Source organism: Meira miltonrushii (genome assembly GCF_003144205.1).
Source record: "Meira miltonrushii strain MCA 3882 unplaced genomic scaffold FA14scaffold_2, whole genome shotgun sequence".
Classification (NCBI taxonomy): domain Eukaryota; kingdom Fungi; phylum Basidiomycota; class Exobasidiomycetes; order Exobasidiales; family Brachybasidiaceae; genus Meira; species Meira miltonrushii.
The window spans coordinates 2169056-2188881 of record NW_020289944.1 but is presented as its reverse complement, the minus strand read 5'-3'; the positions used below and the strand labels follow the sequence as shown (position 1 = coordinate 2188881).

General features: G+C 43.6%; 10 protein-coding genes across 10 annotated transcripts; 5 read left to right on the top strand and 5 right to left on the bottom strand.

The window, feature by feature from the left end:
• Positions 1-10: 10 nt before the first annotated feature.
• On the top strand, positions 11-916 carry FA14DRAFT_154863 (uncharacterized protein; the record flags this gene model as incomplete). The annotated part of the gene is made up of 1 exon (XM_025497713.1): positions 11-916. The coding sequence occupies one exon, from the start codon at positions 11-13 to the stop codon at positions 914-916; it is 906 nt and encodes a 301-aa protein (XP_025355751.1).
• A 1009-nt stretch (positions 917-1925) lies between these two features.
• Positions 1926-3794, top strand: FA14DRAFT_120495 (putative OSM1-fumarate reductase; the record flags this gene model as incomplete). The annotated part of the gene is made up of 1 exon (XM_025496409.1): positions 1926-3794. The coding sequence occupies one exon, from the start codon at positions 1926-1928 to the stop codon at positions 3792-3794; it is 1869 nt and encodes a 622-aa protein (XP_025355750.1).
• A 151-nt stretch (positions 3795-3945) lies between these two features.
• On the bottom strand, positions 3946-5262 carry FA14DRAFT_145295 (MT-A70-domain-containing protein; the record flags this gene model as incomplete). Its single annotated transcript, XM_025497270.1, has 2 exons — positions 3946-4770; positions 4852-5262. 2 exons carry the CDS (start codon positions 5260-5262, stop codon positions 3946-3948), a joined length of 1236 nt encoding a protein of 411 aa, XP_025355749.1.
• A 1804-nt stretch (positions 5263-7066) lies between these two features.
• On the bottom strand, positions 7067-7897 carry FA14DRAFT_160590 (uncharacterized protein). Its single transcript, XM_025498745.1, has 2 exons — positions 7403-7897; positions 7067-7331 (listed from the first exon to the last, which is right to left on the bottom strand). The coding sequence occupies exons 1-2, from the start codon at positions 7694-7696 to the stop codon at positions 7128-7130; spliced, it is 498 nt and encodes a 165-aa protein (XP_025355748.1). The 5' UTR covers positions 7697-7897; the 3' UTR covers positions 7067-7127.
• Positions 7898-8112: 215 nt separating this feature from the next.
• Positions 8113-8268, top strand: FA14DRAFT_114858 (uncharacterized protein; the record flags this gene model as incomplete). Its single annotated transcript, XM_025496074.1, has 1 exon — positions 8113-8268. A coding segment is annotated over one exon (156 nt), but the record flags the coding sequence as incomplete, so codon positions are not given.
• Positions 8269-8717: 449 nt separating this feature from the next.
• Positions 8718-11175, bottom strand: FA14DRAFT_160589 (uncharacterized protein). The gene has a single exon (XM_025498744.1). It carries the CDS (start codon positions 10873-10875, stop codon positions 8800-8802), a length of 2076 nt encoding a protein of 691 aa, XP_025355746.1. The 5' UTR covers positions 10876-11175; the 3' UTR covers positions 8718-8799.
• A 256-nt stretch (positions 11176-11431) lies between these two features.
• Positions 11432-13309, top strand: FA14DRAFT_160588 (uncharacterized protein). Its single transcript, XM_025498743.1, has one exon. The coding sequence runs from the start codon at positions 11539-11541 to the stop codon at positions 12853-12855; it is 1317 nt and encodes a 438-aa protein (XP_025355745.1). The 5' UTR covers positions 11432-11538; the 3' UTR covers positions 12856-13309.
• Positions 13310-15703: 2394 nt separating this feature from the next.
• On the top strand, positions 15704-16327 carry FA14DRAFT_115956 (PSP1-domain-containing protein; the record flags this gene model as incomplete). The annotated part of the gene is made up of 1 exon (XM_025496142.1): positions 15704-16327. A coding segment is annotated over one exon (624 nt), but the record flags the coding sequence as incomplete, so codon positions are not given.
• Positions 16328-16593: 266 nt separating this feature from the next.
• Positions 16594-17843, bottom strand: FA14DRAFT_160587 (nucleoside hydrolase). Its single transcript, XM_025498742.1, has one exon. The coding sequence runs from the start codon at positions 17800-17802 to the stop codon at positions 16627-16629; it is 1176 nt and encodes a 391-aa protein (XP_025355743.1). The 5' UTR covers positions 17803-17843; the 3' UTR covers positions 16594-16626.
• An 821-nt stretch (positions 17844-18664) lies between these two features.
• Positions 18665-19351, bottom strand: FA14DRAFT_154854 (uncharacterized protein; the record flags this gene model as incomplete). The annotated part of the gene is made up of 3 exons (XM_025497712.1): positions 18665-19117; positions 19199-19210; positions 19298-19351. 3 exons carry the CDS (start codon positions 19349-19351, stop codon positions 18665-18667), a joined length of 519 nt encoding a protein of 172 aa, XP_025355742.1.
• Positions 19352-19826: the final 475 nt, after the last annotated feature.

Sequence of the window (19826 nt, the reverse complement as noted above, 5' to 3'; positions counted from 1 at the left end):
GAAACTTGTTATGAAGACCTCATTCGTTGCAACATTCACCATCTTTGCTGCAATTTTCTGTAGCGCAGCAGCCGGTTCCAAATCTCACGGCAAGCACTCTCGTCGCATTCCACATCCACCCAACCAATTACCAAATTGTCCCAATTCGAATTATAATGTTGGTCAATCAAGTCCAGGTACCTTGGACTGTGGTCCAGGAAAACCTCCTTGCGTTGCAATTCTCAACTCAGGCAAGATTATCAGTCAACCTATTCCAGCATTAAAGTGCGATCCAAATGGAAAAGCATGTCAATATCCCGAAAACTCCATGTTAACGGTCGAATGTCCACAAAAGGGCAAAATTACAGTTCAATTCTTTGGCGATAAGAAACTTGGACGAGCACAAAACCACATTCAAAATGCCTTTGCTTATTTTATGTCACAACATTGCACACGTCCAAGTCGCTTGGAATCAGCTCAAGCTGGTGATACGTTTGTAGTCGATTGTGATGGTTTAACACATGATCCACGTTACCTTCAAGGTGGCTGTACCCCAAATTACGACTATAATCGTAAAGATTCTCCCGCAAGCTTTGGTTGTGGACCTGGAAAAGGTAAATGTGTTACGATTGAAGGCAAAGAAGGTAGACTTCGCCAAGATCCAAAATCCAAACATCATGGTCCTGTAGCCTGTGATCAAACAGGAAGGTTCTGCAAGTTTACCGATGATTCAAGATTTTTCATTCAATGCAATCAAGGTACATACAAAGTACATTTTGGCGCAGCAGGAAAAAAGAATCACTTTGACGGTCCTGTTAGCAATTCTTATGGTTATTGGATGTCACAAAAGTGTTCTGCTCCAAATGTACATGACAATGAACAACTTGGTGACCTATTGGTGGTGAACTGCAATCCACTCGGTCCTCAAAATTTATAATCGTCACGGACAATCCTCCTATGATTCGTAGCCAGTTGCTTGTTTCGCTTTCTCTTTGATCTTTCTGTTTAATGACATGACGTGCTTGAATATGCTTATCTAACATTGCATCACAAATAGCTTCGCCTCTTGGTGGCGTGAGGAAGTAAGCGGGAATAAGAAGTTGAGTGTATGCAGTGGGTGTAATTTGTTTAGCCAATGAAATTTGTTATAATTTTAAGCTTAGCCTTGTTTTGTTTAGCCACTGATCTTTTCCCCAGTTTTTAATGCGCGTTGCACGTTTAAAATAAGAAATTATCTGCAGCTAACCCCGCGCTGGCTGCTTTGCCTAACCCGGGCTTTGTACTGCCGTATTGTTCGTGCAACACAACCCCGCGTTCAAGTTTTGTGTTGCTGGCTTATTTATTTTGATTAAAGCGCACAAAGTCAGTATGCAAGGATGCACAATCCATTGGAAAAAAAGAGTCTATTGATTAGAAGGCGTGGGAGTGTAACATTATTCGAAATATTCTTACTTACCAAAGGGTTAAAGTGCCTTCTTACTATCGGTTTGCCAATAGCCGAAGCAAATAGTAACTTCTCTTAACTGCTTGGAAGAGGGGTCCTACTCAAATAAAACACAGCAAAGGGCTACGTGTCCATTTGACTGGAAGAATGACCTCTTCGTTTGCATGCCTGTTCGGATGATTAGCAACAAATCTAATGCAACCGGCACGCTTTCACACAAACGCCGAATCAAAGCAATTGACATTGAATAATATACACTCAGTGATGAAGAGGAAAGTGCGCACACATACAAGATTGACTGGTATTATGCATACAATTAGATAAAGCATCCTCATTGGTCAGCCGAGGGCATCAGGAGGGAATGAGGTACTTCTGTTCCCCACACCTCTCAAACTCTCTCTTCCTTCTCACCATCACACCTACTTAATCTCCCCTTCAGGTGTTCTCAACGATTACTTCATAACTCTCCTCTTTTTTCCCCTTTATTCACACTTCTAACATAATGGCTAAAGCAATCGTCGTCGGTGGTGGTTTGAGTGGTTTATCAGCCGCTCACACCATCTTGGAACGTGGTGGAAACGTCTTGGTTTTGGACAAGAACGCATTTTTTGGTGGTAACAGTACAAAAGCCACCTCAGGTATCAATGGTGCCGGAACCGCCACTCAAGCTGATTTGGACATTCCAGATTCAGCAAAGATTTTCTTCAACGACACAAAGAAATCCGCTCGTGATTTGGCAAGAGATGATTTGATCAAAGTTTTGACTGGTCGTTCAGGTGAAGCTGTCAATTGGTTGCAAGATCGATTCGCCCTAGATTTGTCAAAAGTTTCTCGTTTGGGTGGTCACTCTCAACCACGTACCCATCGTGGTGGCGCTCAATTCCCAGGTATGACAATCACATATGCACAAATGGAAAAGATTGAAGAATTGGCAGAAACCACACCCGAACGTGTTCAAATCGTTCGTAAGGCAAGAGTTACAAAACTCTTGTACGAAAACAATGCCGTCGTTGGTGTCGAATACACTGCCGGTGGTCAAACACATCAAGAACATGGTCCAGTCGTTTTGGCAACTGGTGGTTACGCAGCCGATTTCGATGATGTAAACTCTTTGTTGAAGAAGCATCGTCCTGATTTGATGAATTTGCCTACCACAAACGGTGATCACTGCACTGGTGATGGTCAAAAAATGGTTGCCGCCATTGGTGGTCGTTTGATCGATTTGGAAAAGGTTCAAGTGCACCCAACTGGTTTGGTTGACCCTAAAGAACCTGACGCAAAAGTTAAATTCTTGGCCGCTGAAGCTTTGCGTGGATGTGGTGGTCTTTTACTTGACGCTGAAGGAAACCGATTCGCCGATGAATTGGGACACCGTGATTACGTTACTGGACGTATGTGGGATAACAACAAATTCCCCGTTCGTTTAATCTTGAACGGTGAAGCATCAAAGGAAATCGAATGGCACTGCAAGCATTACACTGGACGTGGTTTGATGAAGAAATTCGACTCGGGAGAGGCTGTGGCCAAAGAGATGGGCCTTTCTGCTGACAAGCTCAAGGCTACCTTTGACGATTACAATGAAATCGCAACCGGCAAGAAGAAGTGCCCATGGAACAAGAAGTTCTTCAACAACCATAACATGAAGATGGATGACACTTTCCACGTTGCTCTTATGACCCCTGTTTTGCATTACACTATGGGTGGTGTTGAAATTAGCCCTGAAGGTCACGTTTTGGACAACAACGGAAAGCCAATTGATGGTTTGTACGCTTCCGGTGAAATTGCTGGTGGTGTTCATGGTGCAAACCGATTGGGAGGTTCTTCCCTTTTGGGTTGCGTCGTTTTCGGTCGTGTTGCCGGTGATAGTGTTACTTCATACCTTTTGCGTGGTATTTCTACCGGAAAGATTGCTGCCGGACGTGCAGGTCAAGTTGCAAACCATTTGGCAACAACTGTTCGTGTTAACCCTGATAACAAGAATGTTAGTTTGACATTCAGTTGGGACGGACAAGGACAAAGTGAAGGAAATGCAGCCACTTCTGGATCAACTCAACAAGTTGCAACTTCTTCTGCTGGCCCTCAACCAGCCGCAGAGAACTCCAAAGCTCAAAAGAAGGAAACCCCTGCAACTGAATTGAGAGAGATCAGCATGGAAGAAGTCGCCAAGCATGCATCTGATGATGATTGCTGGGTTGCCGTTAACGGTCAAGTGATCGATGCTACCGGATTCTTGGACGATCACCCAGGTGGTCGTAAGGCAATCTTGCTCTACAAGGGACGTGACGCAACTGAAGAATTCAACATGTTGCACGACAAAAACGTCATTTCCAAATACTACAAAGAAGGTATCATTGGTACAGTGAAACAATAATTGTCTCAATAACACTGTAAACAACAGATCTTTTCTCTATTTCCTTTTATGATTCCGATGTTAGACTTTACCCGCTTATTGATCTTTTCTTTGCACAAAATAGTATGAATTTCTTATATTTTCACATGGTGTGTTGGGTATAGTACAATTTCTAAGCTCTTGCAGCCTTCCGTCTCCATGCTTCTACATTCCGTTTCAAATCGACATCAACGATGTGATCGCCTTTCAATTGATTACCAACGGTGATCCAACCTGGTCGAGCATTATGTCTTCTGCCAAACAATTCAATCTTTCTGCCTTTGGGACACAAGCGCTCGATGATGTTGTACAATTCATCTGGCTTGCGAGACGTATCACGCACTTCAGCCACAATCACATCAGCGTCCAAGCCTGCATTTGCCCAAGAAGGTAACAATTTGTTGGCAGGAATTCCGGGAGCATGAGAAGCTGGATACGTGACGCTTGAAGGTGGTGAAAGTGTGGATACGATGGGTAGTCTTGGATCTGGTTTGTTATTCTTCACCTTTACGCCTACCAAACAGTGCTCTTTCGTATGATTGAGCCAATGCCCCGTCCTTCCTGTTCTAATCAGCCTCTGCGTTTGTCCTACTTTTACCCAGATGATCTCATCCGTTCGTGTGTATCCCCAATAAGACAACAGTTCCCTGCCCAACTCCATCGCACGACCGGTCACCCAAAGGAACAAGAAGCCTTCATCTTGTAATTGCGGGAATGGCATCGCACGCATATCATCATCTGACATCGTTCCATATGGCAAGCTCATATGAATATCCCATGGAGGATCAGCAACGATTACGTCAAATTTGCCCAACATGGAATAATCAAACGATTTTAAATCTGCATCGATCCATTGAGCGGGTGTTAGCTCTGGTGAATGTTGTGCGTCCCTACTCCACTCCTCCAATCCGTCTGCATGTAGTGCTCTTGCTGGGTGTCTGATCAATGCTTCCACAAACTTTTGCTCATCTTCTTCCAGCGAAAGTTGTGTGTTTCCATACAGATTGCCTTCTACGCCAGATTCCGTAGGTGTAGCGACAGTCTGTTTCCTTCTGATCGGCATTGGATCGTCATCGTAAATTGTTTGCCATTCAAAGGGAGGTGCGTTTGGTCTTCTGACAGGATTGAAGTGTAGATATTTGCAACGAGATGTTCGATGACATGTGTTCAAATAACTACAATGTCCTAAGCTCATATCTGTTTGAGGGTAGATGATTGGTTCAAAATGAACATCATCGCATGCGTCATCGATGGTAGTCTCTGTCTCCTTGCCTTTGCTTCTATCCAATGCACATTCTTTCAACGTCAAGAAACGACAAATAGGCTGATAACGCGAATCAGGTGCACGAAAAGCATTAAGCAGCAGCTTTTGTTTGGCTGTTGGTTGACTCAAGTACTTTTCTGCAATCTTGGAAGCTGCACTTCCTCTCGTTCCAAATTCTTCTGTCATCGTACTGTTGTTGACCTACATAGTTGATTGATGATGGCACGAGAAGAAGAAGAAGAAGAAGGGTAACACCAACTTTTGTGTGCAAGCGCGAAGCTTAATCTTGCATGGGTTTTGTATAGCGTTGAAATTGCGCCTGTCTGTCTGCCTGCAGCTTGAAGCCAATCTTACTTTATGCAATGTAATTCTTCTCCCTTTTTTGTCTGCTGAGTTGAGCATTAATTTGCATTAAAAGCGGCGGAGATGTTCAAACTTTCTCAAAAGAAGAAGTAACACTCTTCACGCTGCACTTCGGAAGCTGAAGGAAAGACCGCTTTTGCGCTTTGGGCAGCTTGAGAAGTGTCTGTGTTTTCTCCGGGCACATCAAAAGTGCAATCGAGATGCACAAAACCAAAGCCTCCTCCTGTATTGATACTTTTGTGATCTTCTTCTCTATTCATGCCTTTTCTTCTCATCCAGCCATCAACAAATGAGCGTGCATACGATGTCTTCACGAGGTGAAGTAAGCGACGCTGAGAGCGCCTACCAACACGGATCTGAGGATGAGGAGGAGATGGAAGTCGAACAAGAGCATTTACGTGAAGAGGCTCGTGGACGCGATCGTCGCAAAGGCCATCATCACCACAAAACAAGATCACGCTCTGCTTCCAAACCTTCACCCCGAAAGCACTCAAACGCTTCAAAAGATCGTTCAAGCGGATCGAAGCATCGCTCTACTCATCACAAGCGCCATGATGGAAGCTCTTCTTCAGGCAAGAAAGTCACTCGAAACAGCAGCCGAGAAGAGCATTCATCTTCCCAAAAGTCTATCTCTTCTCCATCGAAAGGAAGGGGAAAAGGAAAGGAAAAACAGAAGGCATTCATGCGCAATATGAATGCACCTGATTCCGACGAACAGGAAAGTGACGGTCAAGAAAACAATAATCGCGAAGACAGTCCACTTTTCACAGATGCAGAAGAGGATAAAAGTCGTGCTTCAACTTCCAAGACAACAAATAAGAAGGCCAAGGCGACAAATTCGAAAGCAAAGAGGCCTCAAAAACGAAAGAAAAAGACCGGCTCGCATGGACGGTCAAAAGTGCACCACAAGAGTGCCAAACGCAACTCACCTGTAGAAATGGAAGAAGATGATGGTTCAGAGGCATCTCTCTCAGAAGACGATCTTGAGATCGTTGGCGATTATGAGCCAGAGAAGATTGTGGATGGTGGTCTTCGCAAAAACGCAAATGGTGAGGAGTATCGAATGTTCAAAGTTCGATGGAAAGGCTACAAAGCCAAAGATGATACTTGGGAGCCGGAAGAGCATTTGAGATCCTGCCCAGATCTCATTGACCAATACCTCACAAAAATTGGCGTGAAGAAGAAAGTCAGTAAGCCAAAGCCAAAGCCCAAGCCTGCAAAGCAGGAGAAGTCCAAACTGCCACCTCTTGACATGGTGAACAGTGATGAAGATGAGGGGGAGGAAGAGATGCAGGAAGAGGAAGATCCGTCGTCCGGCAACGAGCAAGAACTCTCAAGACACGCCTCTCCTATCAACTCAAACCATTCGGACAATGAGAGCAACAATGGCTCGGAAGCGGATGAAGAGGACGAAATGGTGAGAGACTTTGTCGCGCAGAACTTGAAAGGAAAAGGCTGGCACCAGCATTTGATGGAAGTCAAAGAAGTGCGACACAGAAATGGGGTAGAGGAAGTTCATGCTGTGTTCGATAATGGCAATGAGGGATGGTGTCCATCGGAGCCCATTCAGAAAAAGGCGATGAATGTAATTATGGCGTTCTGGAAAGACAAAGCGATGAAAAACAGATGAACTTTGTACCAATAAAAGTATCTCATTGTAAATCCTGAATTGAATTGTACAAGACTGATCACAAAGCTAAAGCGCGAGCGGATTGGAAGAAGATCGCAACTGCAGGGAAGATACTGACTTGGAAGATTGCAGTACGCAAATAACTTCCGCCACGCTTGCCCATTGCCAAGTAGAGGTAGTAGTAAATGATACGTGCGGCAATGTGGATCACGGTGTATCTGTCCATTTGCTCTTTTGGCAATTTGGCAAGAGTACCAAGGATCTATGATGGGGAAGAAAGGATTGTCAGTAAGGCGGAAACGTTCTTAATTTTAGATTTGATCAGCAACTCACAACTGCAGCAGCCCAAACTGGGAACCATTCAAATCCGTTTTGTTGTGCAGATTGACCACGCAAGATGTACTCTTCTGTCTCGGTCAACTTCTTTCCTGAAGCAGCTTTGGAGTTCAATCTTGCAACCCATGCACGTGGGTTCTCGTTTGCCCATCCACCTTGAACTTTCTTGGATTCAGCGATGTAAATTGTATGCCAATGTGGGATGGCAGCCAACAACAAAGTCAATGGCAAAGAACCGATGGCCATGTTGGCCTTACCGCTGATAACATCTTGAACGAATGAAAGAACCATGTTTGTAATATGAACAATGAATATGATGGAGAGAAGAAAGGAGTGAATCGAATTCAATCAAAATGAAAGTATGCATACATGAAACCCAAACGGCTTCGGCCATCATCTTAAGCCGAAAATGATACTCTCCCCGCATCCGTACTCATCTTTCGCTCACTTTTCTTTCTTCTTGATTGTGCTCCACATCTTTGGTGTTTGCAAAGAAACGTTAGCGTACGTGCGTTTTGCTCTTTCACAGATATTAACTTTTCTTTTGCACAACGAATATGGCGTGTTCCCAACTTTGACCTTCACGTGTGGATTGTATGCATTGCAGACAGACAAGATTTGGGCAACAGCTAGAAGACGCATACAAATTTAAGCTCACCTCTAACAACACACCAACATCAATAAAGGAAGGCGCCCATCAAGAAAAGATGCATTGCTTGCGATGGTGGTTACCATTGTTTTTGCTGCCTTTACCAGCAGTATCGCCAGTGATGATGATCTTGTTCGTGACCACATATGCAATTCGAACGAAACCATGTGCATATTGTGCGGTGATCATACTTGGGTTGATGTTTAGCACTTGTGCTCTTTTCTCGTTCTCTTCCAATCAAATTCAAGGTGATTCTCATTCTGCAAACCTCAATAAGACCTCCAACTCTATTGATGATCCAAATTCTGCTCAGCCATCTTCTTGTTGGATCGGATTATCGAATGGATTCATTTCTAATCAATCGTATCCAGAACAACAAAACGATCCCAATCTGCCCAATCTGGGTTGGTGGAGTGCACCGACAAGAAGGCTATCACAAACACATGTACGATCTTGGTGGGAGAGTAGGCAAACGCAAAATTCCGCACCTTCAAGCATTTTCCGCTCCAACAGGCCAGATACTTCCAATTCTTGGCGTGATCGGATACAAAACATTTGGCAAGATGGCCTCTACGTAGGCTTCCCAGATTCAGGTTTCAAAATCCGTCTATTCGTCGATTAGCATCAAGTTTGAAGCACTCACTCTGTATTTCTAGAGCATTCTGTATTCAAAACAATTCATTGCCTATAATGGTACATTAATCTACACAAAATAATACATTACACGACCAATTCCATTCCCATTTCACATTTCACCCAATCGAATCGCATTGACATCGTCAAGCATATCTTCTTGTTCTTCCTGTTCTTCTTGCTCCTGCTTAAACTTTTTGCTCGTTCCACTTCCTAAGCTTAATCCCAAAGCACCACTTCCATATCCTGGACCACTTCCTCCTCCACCATTCGCTGCCGTTCCACCTCTTGATGCAGGTAAAGTCACATTTGTTGGCGTTGATGGTCGTGTAGATGATGGACTTTCAGATGCATTCATCGTTGATCCATTTGAATTCGTCACATTCATACGTGCTGCATTATTGCTCAACCCAGGCGGCAAACTCTTTGATAGGGATTGTGCATTTGCTCCTAAATATCCTCCTGCTCCATTTATTGTTCCTGACATTGCTCGTGTGACGGATAATGTTGGAGAGGGAATCGAGAGTGGAGTCGGCATGGGCAGATTGTTGAAATATCCCATATTGCTGTTTGTTTGAATTGAAAGCAAAGGTGATTGTTGTTGAGGGATAGCTTGCAGTAGTGGCGATTGTGCTGTCGTTGTAGGCGTACTTGAACGTGCTCTCTGTCTTTGCCAAGCTGCAGCAGTAGCAGCAGCCGCAGCTGCGATCGAATGTCCTGCTCCACCCCCCGTTCCTGCTGATGCAATTGTAACGGGTGACACTGCTCTTCGCTTATGCAAAGAAGCAGAATACGGCTCATATCGATCCGCTTCATGTTTTCGTTTTGTCGTCTTACCCCATAGGCTTGGCGATGCCATCGTTAGACCCGGTCGCATCGGTATACTAACAACAGGTTCTGCATCCATTGCTGTATCCAAAGAAGGTGATCCATAAGAAGAAGACAACCCATTACCTGGACCGCCCATTGGAATCGGGCGACCTTTTCCAAGCACTCTTTCCGATCCAGGAGAATTACGTAAACCAGCAGCCGGTGTAGATTCACGAAAGCCAAGCCAGAGTTTCTCTCTTTGAGAAGTTGCAGCACCTGGAATAGCAATCGCATCAGCATGTTGTTGAACTTCATTTTCTTCTTCGTTTGACGTATTTGCAAGATTGGCAGTGTGGCCTACTTTCGCAGCGGAAACGGAGCCAAACTCTTCCTCGTCACTGGAATCAGCACCATCGTATGGATCAAAGTGATCATGAAACATGAGGTCGTCATCATCAAATGCTTGGACGCTATTGCTCGCTTGTCCTGCTGTAGAGGATGCTTGCTGTTTTCGTAGTGCAACAGGTGATCGTGCACCAACCGCCAACAATCTCGGTGTATTGGGAGTGATCGATTCGCTTTCAGGTGCTAGCTTTCGTTGAAGTTTGGCTTCTGAAGCGATCTCACTATCTGACGGACGTGCTTCGTCTCGCAAAGATGCCGCAACTCGCTGTACACCTCTATCACGAAAGCCCTGACTCCCTCTACTACGACCTGCACCTCTTCTTGTTTGTCCACCTCGAGCTGCTTTGCCTAATTCGAATGGTGTTCCAGGACTATCTGAAGTTGTACCGGAAGAGATGTGAGGAGGTGGTGTACTAGGTCGTGAACGACTTTCCAATTTGACATTTTCCAGTGACACATCTCCTGTCTCTATCTGCATATCATCGTCCAAAGTATCTTGCTCTGATTGTGCATTTTTGTGAAGAAAGGAAGAGTCATTGTTCGGCGAAGGGCTTTTATCGACGGGTGCGCTCATATCCTCATCCTCTTCGCTGCTGGTCAATCCTTCATCCTTTGGCACTTCTCTGCCGAGCATACTACCTCTTCGTAGTCGCGATCGACTGCTGGCATTAGCAAAAGCAGCTGCTGCAGCCGCCCTTCTGAGCAAAGGAAGTGAAGTAGAGGTAACGCCGTATTCTGCATCATTTCGACTATTTGGCGCTGTGATTGTATTGGCTATTGATCCATTTCGTAGAGGAAGTTGAAAGTCTGAAACGTTTGTAGTGAAGCGACTTGATGACCTTTCCATAGAAGAGGAAGAAGGGCTGCTACTGTGAATATCATAATCACCACCACCTCCAGCAGCAAAAGAAGAATGTGTTAAAGTTGTCGGATCTTCTGCCATTGTGATCGGCCCAGTGCCAGCACGAGGCATTGTTGTATAAGTTGTTTGTGCGCTTTTGCTTCAATGCACTGAAGCTTTCATTTCACCGCGAACACATAATTGATGGTTTTTGTTTGTTGAGATGATTGATTGGAGAGCGATTCTGTCTGTAGATATACAAATGAGTATGCTAATAGACACGGGACGAGTACGGGATAAGAGCGTGTAAGTGTTGTGGATTATTGTTGCTATAAGCCCTTGCTGCCTCCCTTACCCTCTCTTTATGCGCAGCGCACAGTGTATTGTGTAGGCAGGCGTAAAGCAAGAGAATATGCCGACAAGACTCTATTCATAGAAACAGAAAGAATCAACGCGTGTCTGCAATTGTGCCCTTTTCAAATCTTTGTCCACTTTTAATAATGTACACACACGCACTACCGCACCCAACAAAGCTCTCTCTTTTTTTTCCTGTCGGCTACCACTGCACAGCTTATCGGTTTGATTGACTGCATCTCACATATCTGTCAAAAATCGGAAGATCTTCTCTTTTTACCTTTACATCCTTCATACGGTCTGGAGAAGCGATCGCAAAAGTGACACTTTCTTCAAAAAATAGGTGAAAGTGTGGATGGTCGTTTCTGAGTCTTCTCAGCAAGGCGTCAATTTATAGAAAAGCATACATTCTCTGAACCCTACCATCCACATCCCTACAACATGATTCCAAGAGCACCCACTTCGGTGCTCTCCGGCAATGGATCACGCAAATCTGGCATCTCTTTATCATTAAATGGAAGTCCAGCACACGGACCTGGATCAGCATTGGGAACTTTGCGTGAACGATTGGCAGCAAGATCAAGAGTAACAAATCTTGGGATAGCGTTACTTTTGGGTATCGCAAGTATGTCAATTTTGATGAATATGCGATTTCTCTTGTTTGGCAAAAGTTACATTCCTCCGCCTGGCTTTGCTACTTGGCAATCGTTCCATGGACTAACACCTTCGATGTTAAGCGATTCCATTCCAAGTCCGCCAAAAGGTGTAGATAAATTGAATCATATGGTATTGGTGCCCGGTCATGCAATTTGGGCAGGAAATGACTTTAAAGATCGATTCAACGATGAGAACTGGATCTTGGAACCATACCAGAGAGGTGGAAGCGTGAAGACATTTTGGAAGCACATTCAAAAAGGTGTGGAAATTGCTGATGCTGATCCAACTGCCTTGCTAATTTTCAGCGGAGGACAAACAAGAACTACATCATTGCAAACAGAGGCGGAAAGTTTACTGGCATTGGCAATTTCTTCGGATCTTTCTTTGCCCGTCTTGCCAGGATTCAACTTTACCGAACGAGTGGAAAGCCACAACAAGATTACAGCATCGCATGATGAAATCTTGGGCAGAGTGGGAGCAAAAGCACAATCGAATGCAGGAGTAGCAGCATCTCCTGGTTTGGTAGGTGTTCGGATGACGACAGAGAATTTCGCCTTGGACTCATTCGAGAATCTGTTGTTCAGCATTGCACGTTTCCGTGAATTTACAGGACGATATCCACAACGGATTACGATTGTGGGATATGGAATGAAGAAAGCACGCTTTGATGAATTGCACAGTAAAGCAGTTCGTTGGCCAGTAAAAGGATACTTACGCGGACAACGTAAATACTTGTACGTTCCATTTGACGATGAAGGTGATAATACGGCACAGTACGAAGGAGAGAAGCTAAAAGGATACACATTATTCGAACGGGACATGTATGGATGTCATGGCAAATTACGACAAAAGAGATTGGAACGTAATCCTACAAGAAGGTTTCATCCTTACTTTTCTTCTGCGCCGGAGATTGCCGATATATTGAATTGGTGTCCTGCTGATCAATCTGGCTTGCAAGGCGTTTATCCTTTAAGTTTACCATGGGATTTACGTATTACCACTGATGGATGGGGAAGAGGTGCAAAACAATACCGCGAACAACATCGAAATGAGATCATACCTGATTCTCGATGGCTAGAAGTTCATGCTGATAGACCTTGATCTCTTTTTCACTATTTGCATTTTATCATCTTTCGAGTTTACCTTTTTTTTTCTCCGTCCACCACTTTCATTTTTCCATTAATGTTTTTGTAAACTACCTTTTTTCTGTGTGTGTGGCAGAATTCCATTTGTTGTAAACGCACACTACAGTCCGTTTGCCTGCTTTGTATAGTGTGCTGTGCATGCAAAGCAATAAAAGTGACCGCGGCCTTTTTCTCTTTCGCGGCGCAGAAATGCCAATCCTGGGGTAGAAGAGGAGCAATTAGCGTTGCGCAAGTGTGTGTATGTGGGTCCTAATGCGTGCGGAAATGAAGCCCCGCGATTAGGTTCAACACGGACAACAATGGCAACAACACGGCTGGCTGATGATTGTCTTGACAGATTCTATGGTCAATTGATTTGGTCAAAAATAATTACTTTTTTAATAAAGCAGGGACACCAAAATGAACTTTTACCCTTTCGAGAGCAGAGAGTGTGGGAAAAGATAAGGGGAGCAGGATGATGTACCTTGATTTACGGAAGTGAAACGAGAGCAACAAAAGGCACTACTGGAATATAAGTTGTTTAATTTGGAGTTTTGTGTGTGTGTTTGTGCCCGTTGACATTCTCTTTTCTTTAATTCAATTCGTGGCGCCGATTGAGAACGAGTTTTAATTTGTTTAGACTCCTACTATGCTTGTCAATAGCATCTCGGCAGTGTTGTTTTTTGCATTTGCGCTTTAATTTTGGTGCTCATGTACCCCAGACTTGCGCGTTTTTCTGGTCTGGTGTGTATACGCTTTGTTCTCTTTAAGCTACTTTTCTCTTTCTCTCTCTCTCTTTTCTCCACTCCTCCCCTCATCTTATCAAGCTTGACTTATCCTCTCTAATCAGCCATCATCACTCTTACATCCATTTGCTATACCTTATTAAATCAAAATTATATTCTCATCGTCAACTCTTTTGTCAAGCTCACACGATCAGGTCAAGTTGACATTCAACCCCCCACGACGATGTTCAAGTAGAGAATAACATCCACCCAACAAACAACGCAATAAGCAAAGGTAGACAGACAGTGACAGGTCGTTTCCAAGGTCGCGCAATGGTAATCGCCATTTCTGCAAACGGTGACAGGATTGTCGATCAAATCGGTAGTCCACACAATACAAATAGTACAGTTTCAAGTGGGGCAAGTGAACAAGAGTGGCGGAAATCTTTAGTAGAAGAATCCGATCCGATTCATAAAGAATCAAGAAGGTCAAGTAGTCGTGAACCACCTAAACGTGCAAATTCAGAAGCTGCAACTGCCGTTCCTATTCGATCTGTGAATGGAAGTGGTGGTGGTGGTCGTTTTGCACCTTCTTCATTCAGACAAAATAGTGGTGGACATCCTTTATCCGAACACCTTTCCACTGCCGATTCATCTTCACCTTCTTCTGCTTCTTCGTTGAACACACATCCAAACGGAACGTTTGATCCACATAGCGAACATTTGTTCAGAACGACAAGTGCTGCTTCTCGTGGTCAAAATCATTCTCTGCCAAAGCCGTGGGACGTTGAAAAAGGCGACGTAAACGCAACGTCCGTTTGGGGATCAACACATCAAAACGGTCACAACGGAGGTGAACCATTTGCACCTTCCTCCTTTACCTCTACTGACGAAAAGCAGTCCACCTTTGGAACAGGAGTGTCCAATTGGCTTCATCAACCGATCAACACACGTCGAAGTCTGTCAAGCAACGGGATGAACGGAGGAAGAATGGGATTGGGAATTGGTGATCAGGCCAACAACACCTCTGTAGACGGTCGTCCAGAGCTGGGTCAAAGATCCTTGTCTATCAATACAGCATCAGCGATTGGACATGGACCGATCATGCAAACATTTTCACCTTCCCTTCTCTCTGCATCACCAGATGGATCAGCAGCTCGACATGGACTTGAGCGACTGCCTGAAGGAGAAGAGGCGTACTCGTTTCAACCACCTGCAAGTGCAAGTCCCTTCTTTAACAATGCGGGTCAAAGACATCGTTCCACGTCAAGTGCTGCAGCTTTGCAAGGTATGGGAGGTAATCCTTTAGACCATTATAGTCGTTCAGCATCAGTTTGGGGTGCAGGTCCTTTCAGTGCAGGCTTGGCGGGAAGTCCAGGATCGTTTGGCTCTTTTCATAATCAACATACCGCTACCGTCAATTCACCTTCATTTTCAAACTTTATCCCACCTGATCTTGACCGTGGTAGATCTGCAGGTGGAATGGCGAATTCCTATTCTGGCGGCGTACCTGCTTCAATGCATGCAGGCTCATTCAGTGCTTTTGGTGAGGATACCACTCGTGCTCCATTTGGTGCTGGTGGAACGGATTCACGTCGTCATTCGATCACTGCTGCTCCTTTGACAGGATCAAGACGTGCGATCGGATTTGAGGTAACCAGACCTGCTGCAGGATCAAGGACGAGCTCGGTTGGACGCTTTGCAGGCTCACGTATGTTTGGAGGTGGAAATCTTGCCTTGGATGAAGATGATCTTGCATCTGATTTTGATGCTTTGCGTGTGAATTTGGATGAAGTTGCTCAACAACAACAGCGTGAAACGGAACAACAGACTTATTCTAACGTTCAGCAATCTCGAAGAAGTACAGTCACAAACACTTCATTGGATGCTCGTCATGATCATCCTCGCATGCTGTCTGCTCGAGCACATTCGTTCCAAATCGGGCCATCGTCAGACAAGGCTGTCGGCACTGATGCAGCCTTGCCCGATGTCAATGCTAAGCCAGCGCACGGTCAAATGTTTTCGGGAATGCTCTCTGATCATGCCATCGCATCACTGGTGACTTTAGGTCCTTTGGCTCCTCCTAGCAGTGGCCCTGGACCGCAAGAAAATGCATCGTCGAACTTGCAAGACTTAGGCAAAGGAGTTCCTTTGCAAATGTTACCTCGTGATACACCATTGTATATCGTGGAATTCAAACAAGGAAGGACTGATTTGTACTTTAAACAATCACAACAAGGAGGTGAAGGAGATATCTGTAAAGGTGATTTGGTTATTGTGGAAGCTGATCGCGGAAAGGATTTAGGATCTGTAATCAATGATTCCATTACTGTTGATCAAGTACAAACATTTTTAGCTCATCAAGCCGAATTGGCAGCCGGTGGACAATCGGATGGCGTTCATCCAGCTGCGATGACATTATCACGTTTAACGAGATCCGTTAATCCAAAAAGATTATTTGCAAAAGCAGGTCCATCAGATACAAGTTTATTACATGCAAAAGCACAAGATGAAGAACGTGCTTTAACTTTATGCACTACAAAAGTAAATCAACGTGGATTACCTATGAGCGTTGTTGCTGCAGAAATGCAATGGGATCGTAGAAAGTTGACATTTTATTATACTGCTACTCAAAGGGTCGATTTTCGTGATTTGGTGAAAGAATTATTTCGATTGTACAAAACTAGGATTTGGATGTGTCATCTCAGTCATCCGAGCAATGCAGGTGGCGGAAATAACGAATCTACTGATTTATAAACAAAGAAAAGAAAAAAAAAGCATTGCAAGATTGGATGGAAGTTATTTGGAGACAAAATTTGTTGATATTCTCTCGTGCTGGACAAAATCTCTACTCTCTTTTCTTCTTTATACTCTCTCTTCTCACCCAATGTACTGTTTCATCATCGTGTACCCAGTATCACCACAACATATACCGATTTCAACCCAATTATATAGATTCACACATCCCACTCTGTGCTTCAATGAAGAAGAATTGATAGAATTTCAAAGGTGGTAAGCATGTTTTACCTTGATAAGACATCTTCAGCATGATCTACTGCATCAAATAAAAGTTTCCAGAGTCGTTCTGTATCAACATACTCTAATACAACTGCATTCTTTCCTCCAGCATGCCAACCTTGATGTTCTATTGGCCATTGTTGATAAAAATCAACGATGGTCGTTCCAGCAGTAGTATCAGAAGGACTCGTATCAATTTGCACTCTGAAGCGTTGACTTGGTACCTTCTTTGGTTGAGTGGAAAAGCTTTGATCGATAAGTTGAGGTGTATTGAATCTTGGTTCAAGAGAGAAAAATAAAGTTGGATCTAAGACGTAAGCAACTGTTAAAACATCATGAATTGGCGGACCATGTATAAATCCAAATTCGGAAGCATATGTATCAGCAAAGAAAGTGATTGCAGAAGAGACCAACTTTCGAATCGGAGAAGATTTAGTCTTGTTTAAAAGAGTGGTATGTAAAGAAGGAGTAAGGATTGCTTGATGAGTAACATTCAGCCCTGCCATAACTACTTTGAGTTTAGAATCAAATACGATCGAAGCGGATTCAGGATCAACGTAAATATTCCATTCTGCTAGTGGACTTCTGTTTCCACTCATTCCAGCCGATCCTCCCATCAAAACGACTTGCTCGACTGTTTCCGTTAACAAACTTCCATCTCCAGGACACAGTTTGATCAACAAAGCTATATTCGTTAGAGGTCCGGTAGCAATTAGGGAAATAGGTGGTAAGCCTTGCCTTCTTCGTTCTTCAAGTATGCTTATCTGATGTTGTACCAACCGTAAAGGATCTGCTGGTGGCATTCCATTGCCGTCCAATTGATCTTTTGATGTAGCTCGTATATGTTCTTGTACATTTGCATCTTTCAAGTCCGGCAAACATTCCACTCCGCCCAAACCATCATTTCCATGTATTCCTACGTCGACCTTTCCTTTTCGTAGTATCGGTCCATCTGATCCTCTCCATACTTTGCATTGTGTTGGTTTGATTCCATATGCCGTTAATAATTTTACGGCATTGGTATATGTATGAAGTCCGGTTGCATTTCCATGTGTGGTTGAAATACCTAAAACGTCTAATGATTTTGTTCCTGCTTGTTGTCTACCATAGAATGCCAATAGCATTGCTATCGCATCATCATGACCTGGATCACAATCTAGCCAAACAGCTTTTGATGACATTTCGTGTTATCATTTGCATATGACAAGGTAGAGAAGAAAGTGTTCTTCTTGTCTTCCCCCGCGTTTATATGCTTCCAACATTAACTCTACGCTAATTGACATTGCTGAATTACTACTCACTCCGTTACCATTCATTCAAGAAACAGTCTGTGGCTATTAATAAGAAGTCTAGGCAAAGATTGAACACCATTTATAATTCATACTTCAAAATAACAGAAGAGACAAAGATCAAGAAAGAAAAAGATCAATACGAAGAATAGACGAGAAAAGCGTATACTCTTTTTGATTTTGTCTCAATCAGACAAAAGGGAAAAACAATAACAATTCACATTCAACAAGGTGGAAAAATGGATAAGGAAGAATTTAGGAAGTGGGGTAGTAGACCTTTTGCAATTTGATGATCCATAGAATGACGTCTCGCTTGCAGTGGATCCCCGATAATTGCATTTGAATCTCCACTTTTATCTGATTGTTTTTTTTGGAAAAGAGCATTTTGATTTGTAGATAAACCGGATTGATGGAGGAAAGATGGGATGGAATGTGCAAAAGATGATATGGTGACTAGATTGACGTATGGAAAAAGTGCATGAAACATTAACCAGCTCCCTCCCGGAATAGAGAAAGGGGGACCGAATTCGTGATAAATTGAGATTATTGGATAAAATCAACGTCGTCAGAACTCAAAGTAAAATGAACACAGTGATCGTAGCGATTTGTAGCAACTGCATCTAACAACAAGAACGTACCAATCCATGGACGATCCTGCTGCTGAACAAACATACCAAAACTCTCCATCCGGGCTACAAATCGTTTGACCACAGCATCCCTTTCATTCGAGTTCACACATCTCCTTTTTCGCTTTTTATTCGGCATGAACATGAGCAGATCCAGCGGCTGGTGCAGATGTTGCCTTTGTTCCTTGGGCTAGCAAAGGTCTGACTAAACGGGTGTAAACAATCTTTGCTCCTTGAGTTTGAGGCAACATCAACCAAACGATGGCCAATGTCTTGAAAGTGTAGTACATTGGTACAAAGTGAAGGATAACATCAACGAATGTTTCGATAAAGTTGAAGAATCCAAAGACGACCCAATAAGTGAGCCATTGAACGTCATCTTGTGGTTGAGGAGAATCAAGAGCCTTCATGGAAAAGTATGCAGGCAAGAAGAAACCGATCAAGTTGGTAAGGAAGCCGGCAAAGATGTTGAAGAAGACCAATAGGGTGAACAAAGCGAATGCACCAATTGCTCCATATGCCTTTGCTTGTGGGATACCAATGTTTTGTTCAAGTTTGTTCAATTGAGGGTATTTGGAGAGCTGTGGAGGAGGACAGATTGGGCGTATATGTTAGCAATTCGGCTCTCTAGCATAGAGTGTCTTTGGTGGGAAGCAACTTACCTCTTTGTCAATCTATAGCAGGAGTAAGAGGGAGATGGAGAGGTAGAGAATGTCAGTTTGCTATCACTTATCAGTCTATTTCCTTTTTATCCTACTCACTTGGCTGACAAAGTACTCTGCCTTTTGTTGGAATTGTTGCAATTGAGCTGCCATATTTGTTGATGATTATGATGTGTGATGAGTGGTATAAACTCCAATTGTGTATCAAAATGTGATGGTGGAGAAGATATGATGTCGGTCTAAAGCGGAGCACAGTTTTGATATGATTTAGTTGCTGGCTATCTTTGTGTGTGTGTGTGTGTGTGTGTGTGTGCATGCAAAAGCTCAAATGAATTCCACAATTGGATAGGCAACACAAGAGGCTGAAGCATTCATTAATTCGTTCCTTCTCCAATTCTAACTATTGGCCCTGGCACATTTTGCGTGCGCAGCGCATAATGATGCGTCACACCTTTCAAACCAACTTTACACTGATTGTAACCCTTTTGCTTTTTACTAGAAGATTCGGCTAGCGTATGTGGATGTACACTGTATTAAACGCCTGCCTACACACCGCTGCGCTGGCTAAAATTTAATAAAATTGTCTTTCCTTGGCCAAAGTGCAGTCTCCGATTGTTTAAATTTTATG

Coding starts and splice junctions, on each gene's coding strand:
- FA14DRAFT_160588 (XM_025498743.1), top strand. CDS start 11,539: ATGATTCCAAGAGCACCCACTTCGGTGCTCTCCGGCAATGGATCACGC.
- FA14DRAFT_160590 (XM_025498745.1), bottom strand. CDS start 7,696: ATGGTTCTTTCATTCGTTCAAGATGTTATCAGCGGTAAGGCCAACATG. Junction 7,332..7,402: donor CAGTTTGGGCTGCTGCAGTT/GTGAGTTGCTGA, acceptor TCCCCATCATAG/ATCCTTGGTACTCTTGCCAA.
- FA14DRAFT_160587 (XM_025498742.1), bottom strand. CDS start 17,802: ATGTCATCAAAAGCTGTTTGGCTAGATTGTGATCCAGGTCATGATGAT.
- FA14DRAFT_160589 (XM_025498744.1), bottom strand. CDS start 10,875: ATGCCTCGTGCTGGCACTGGGCCGATCACAATGGCAGAAGATCCGACA.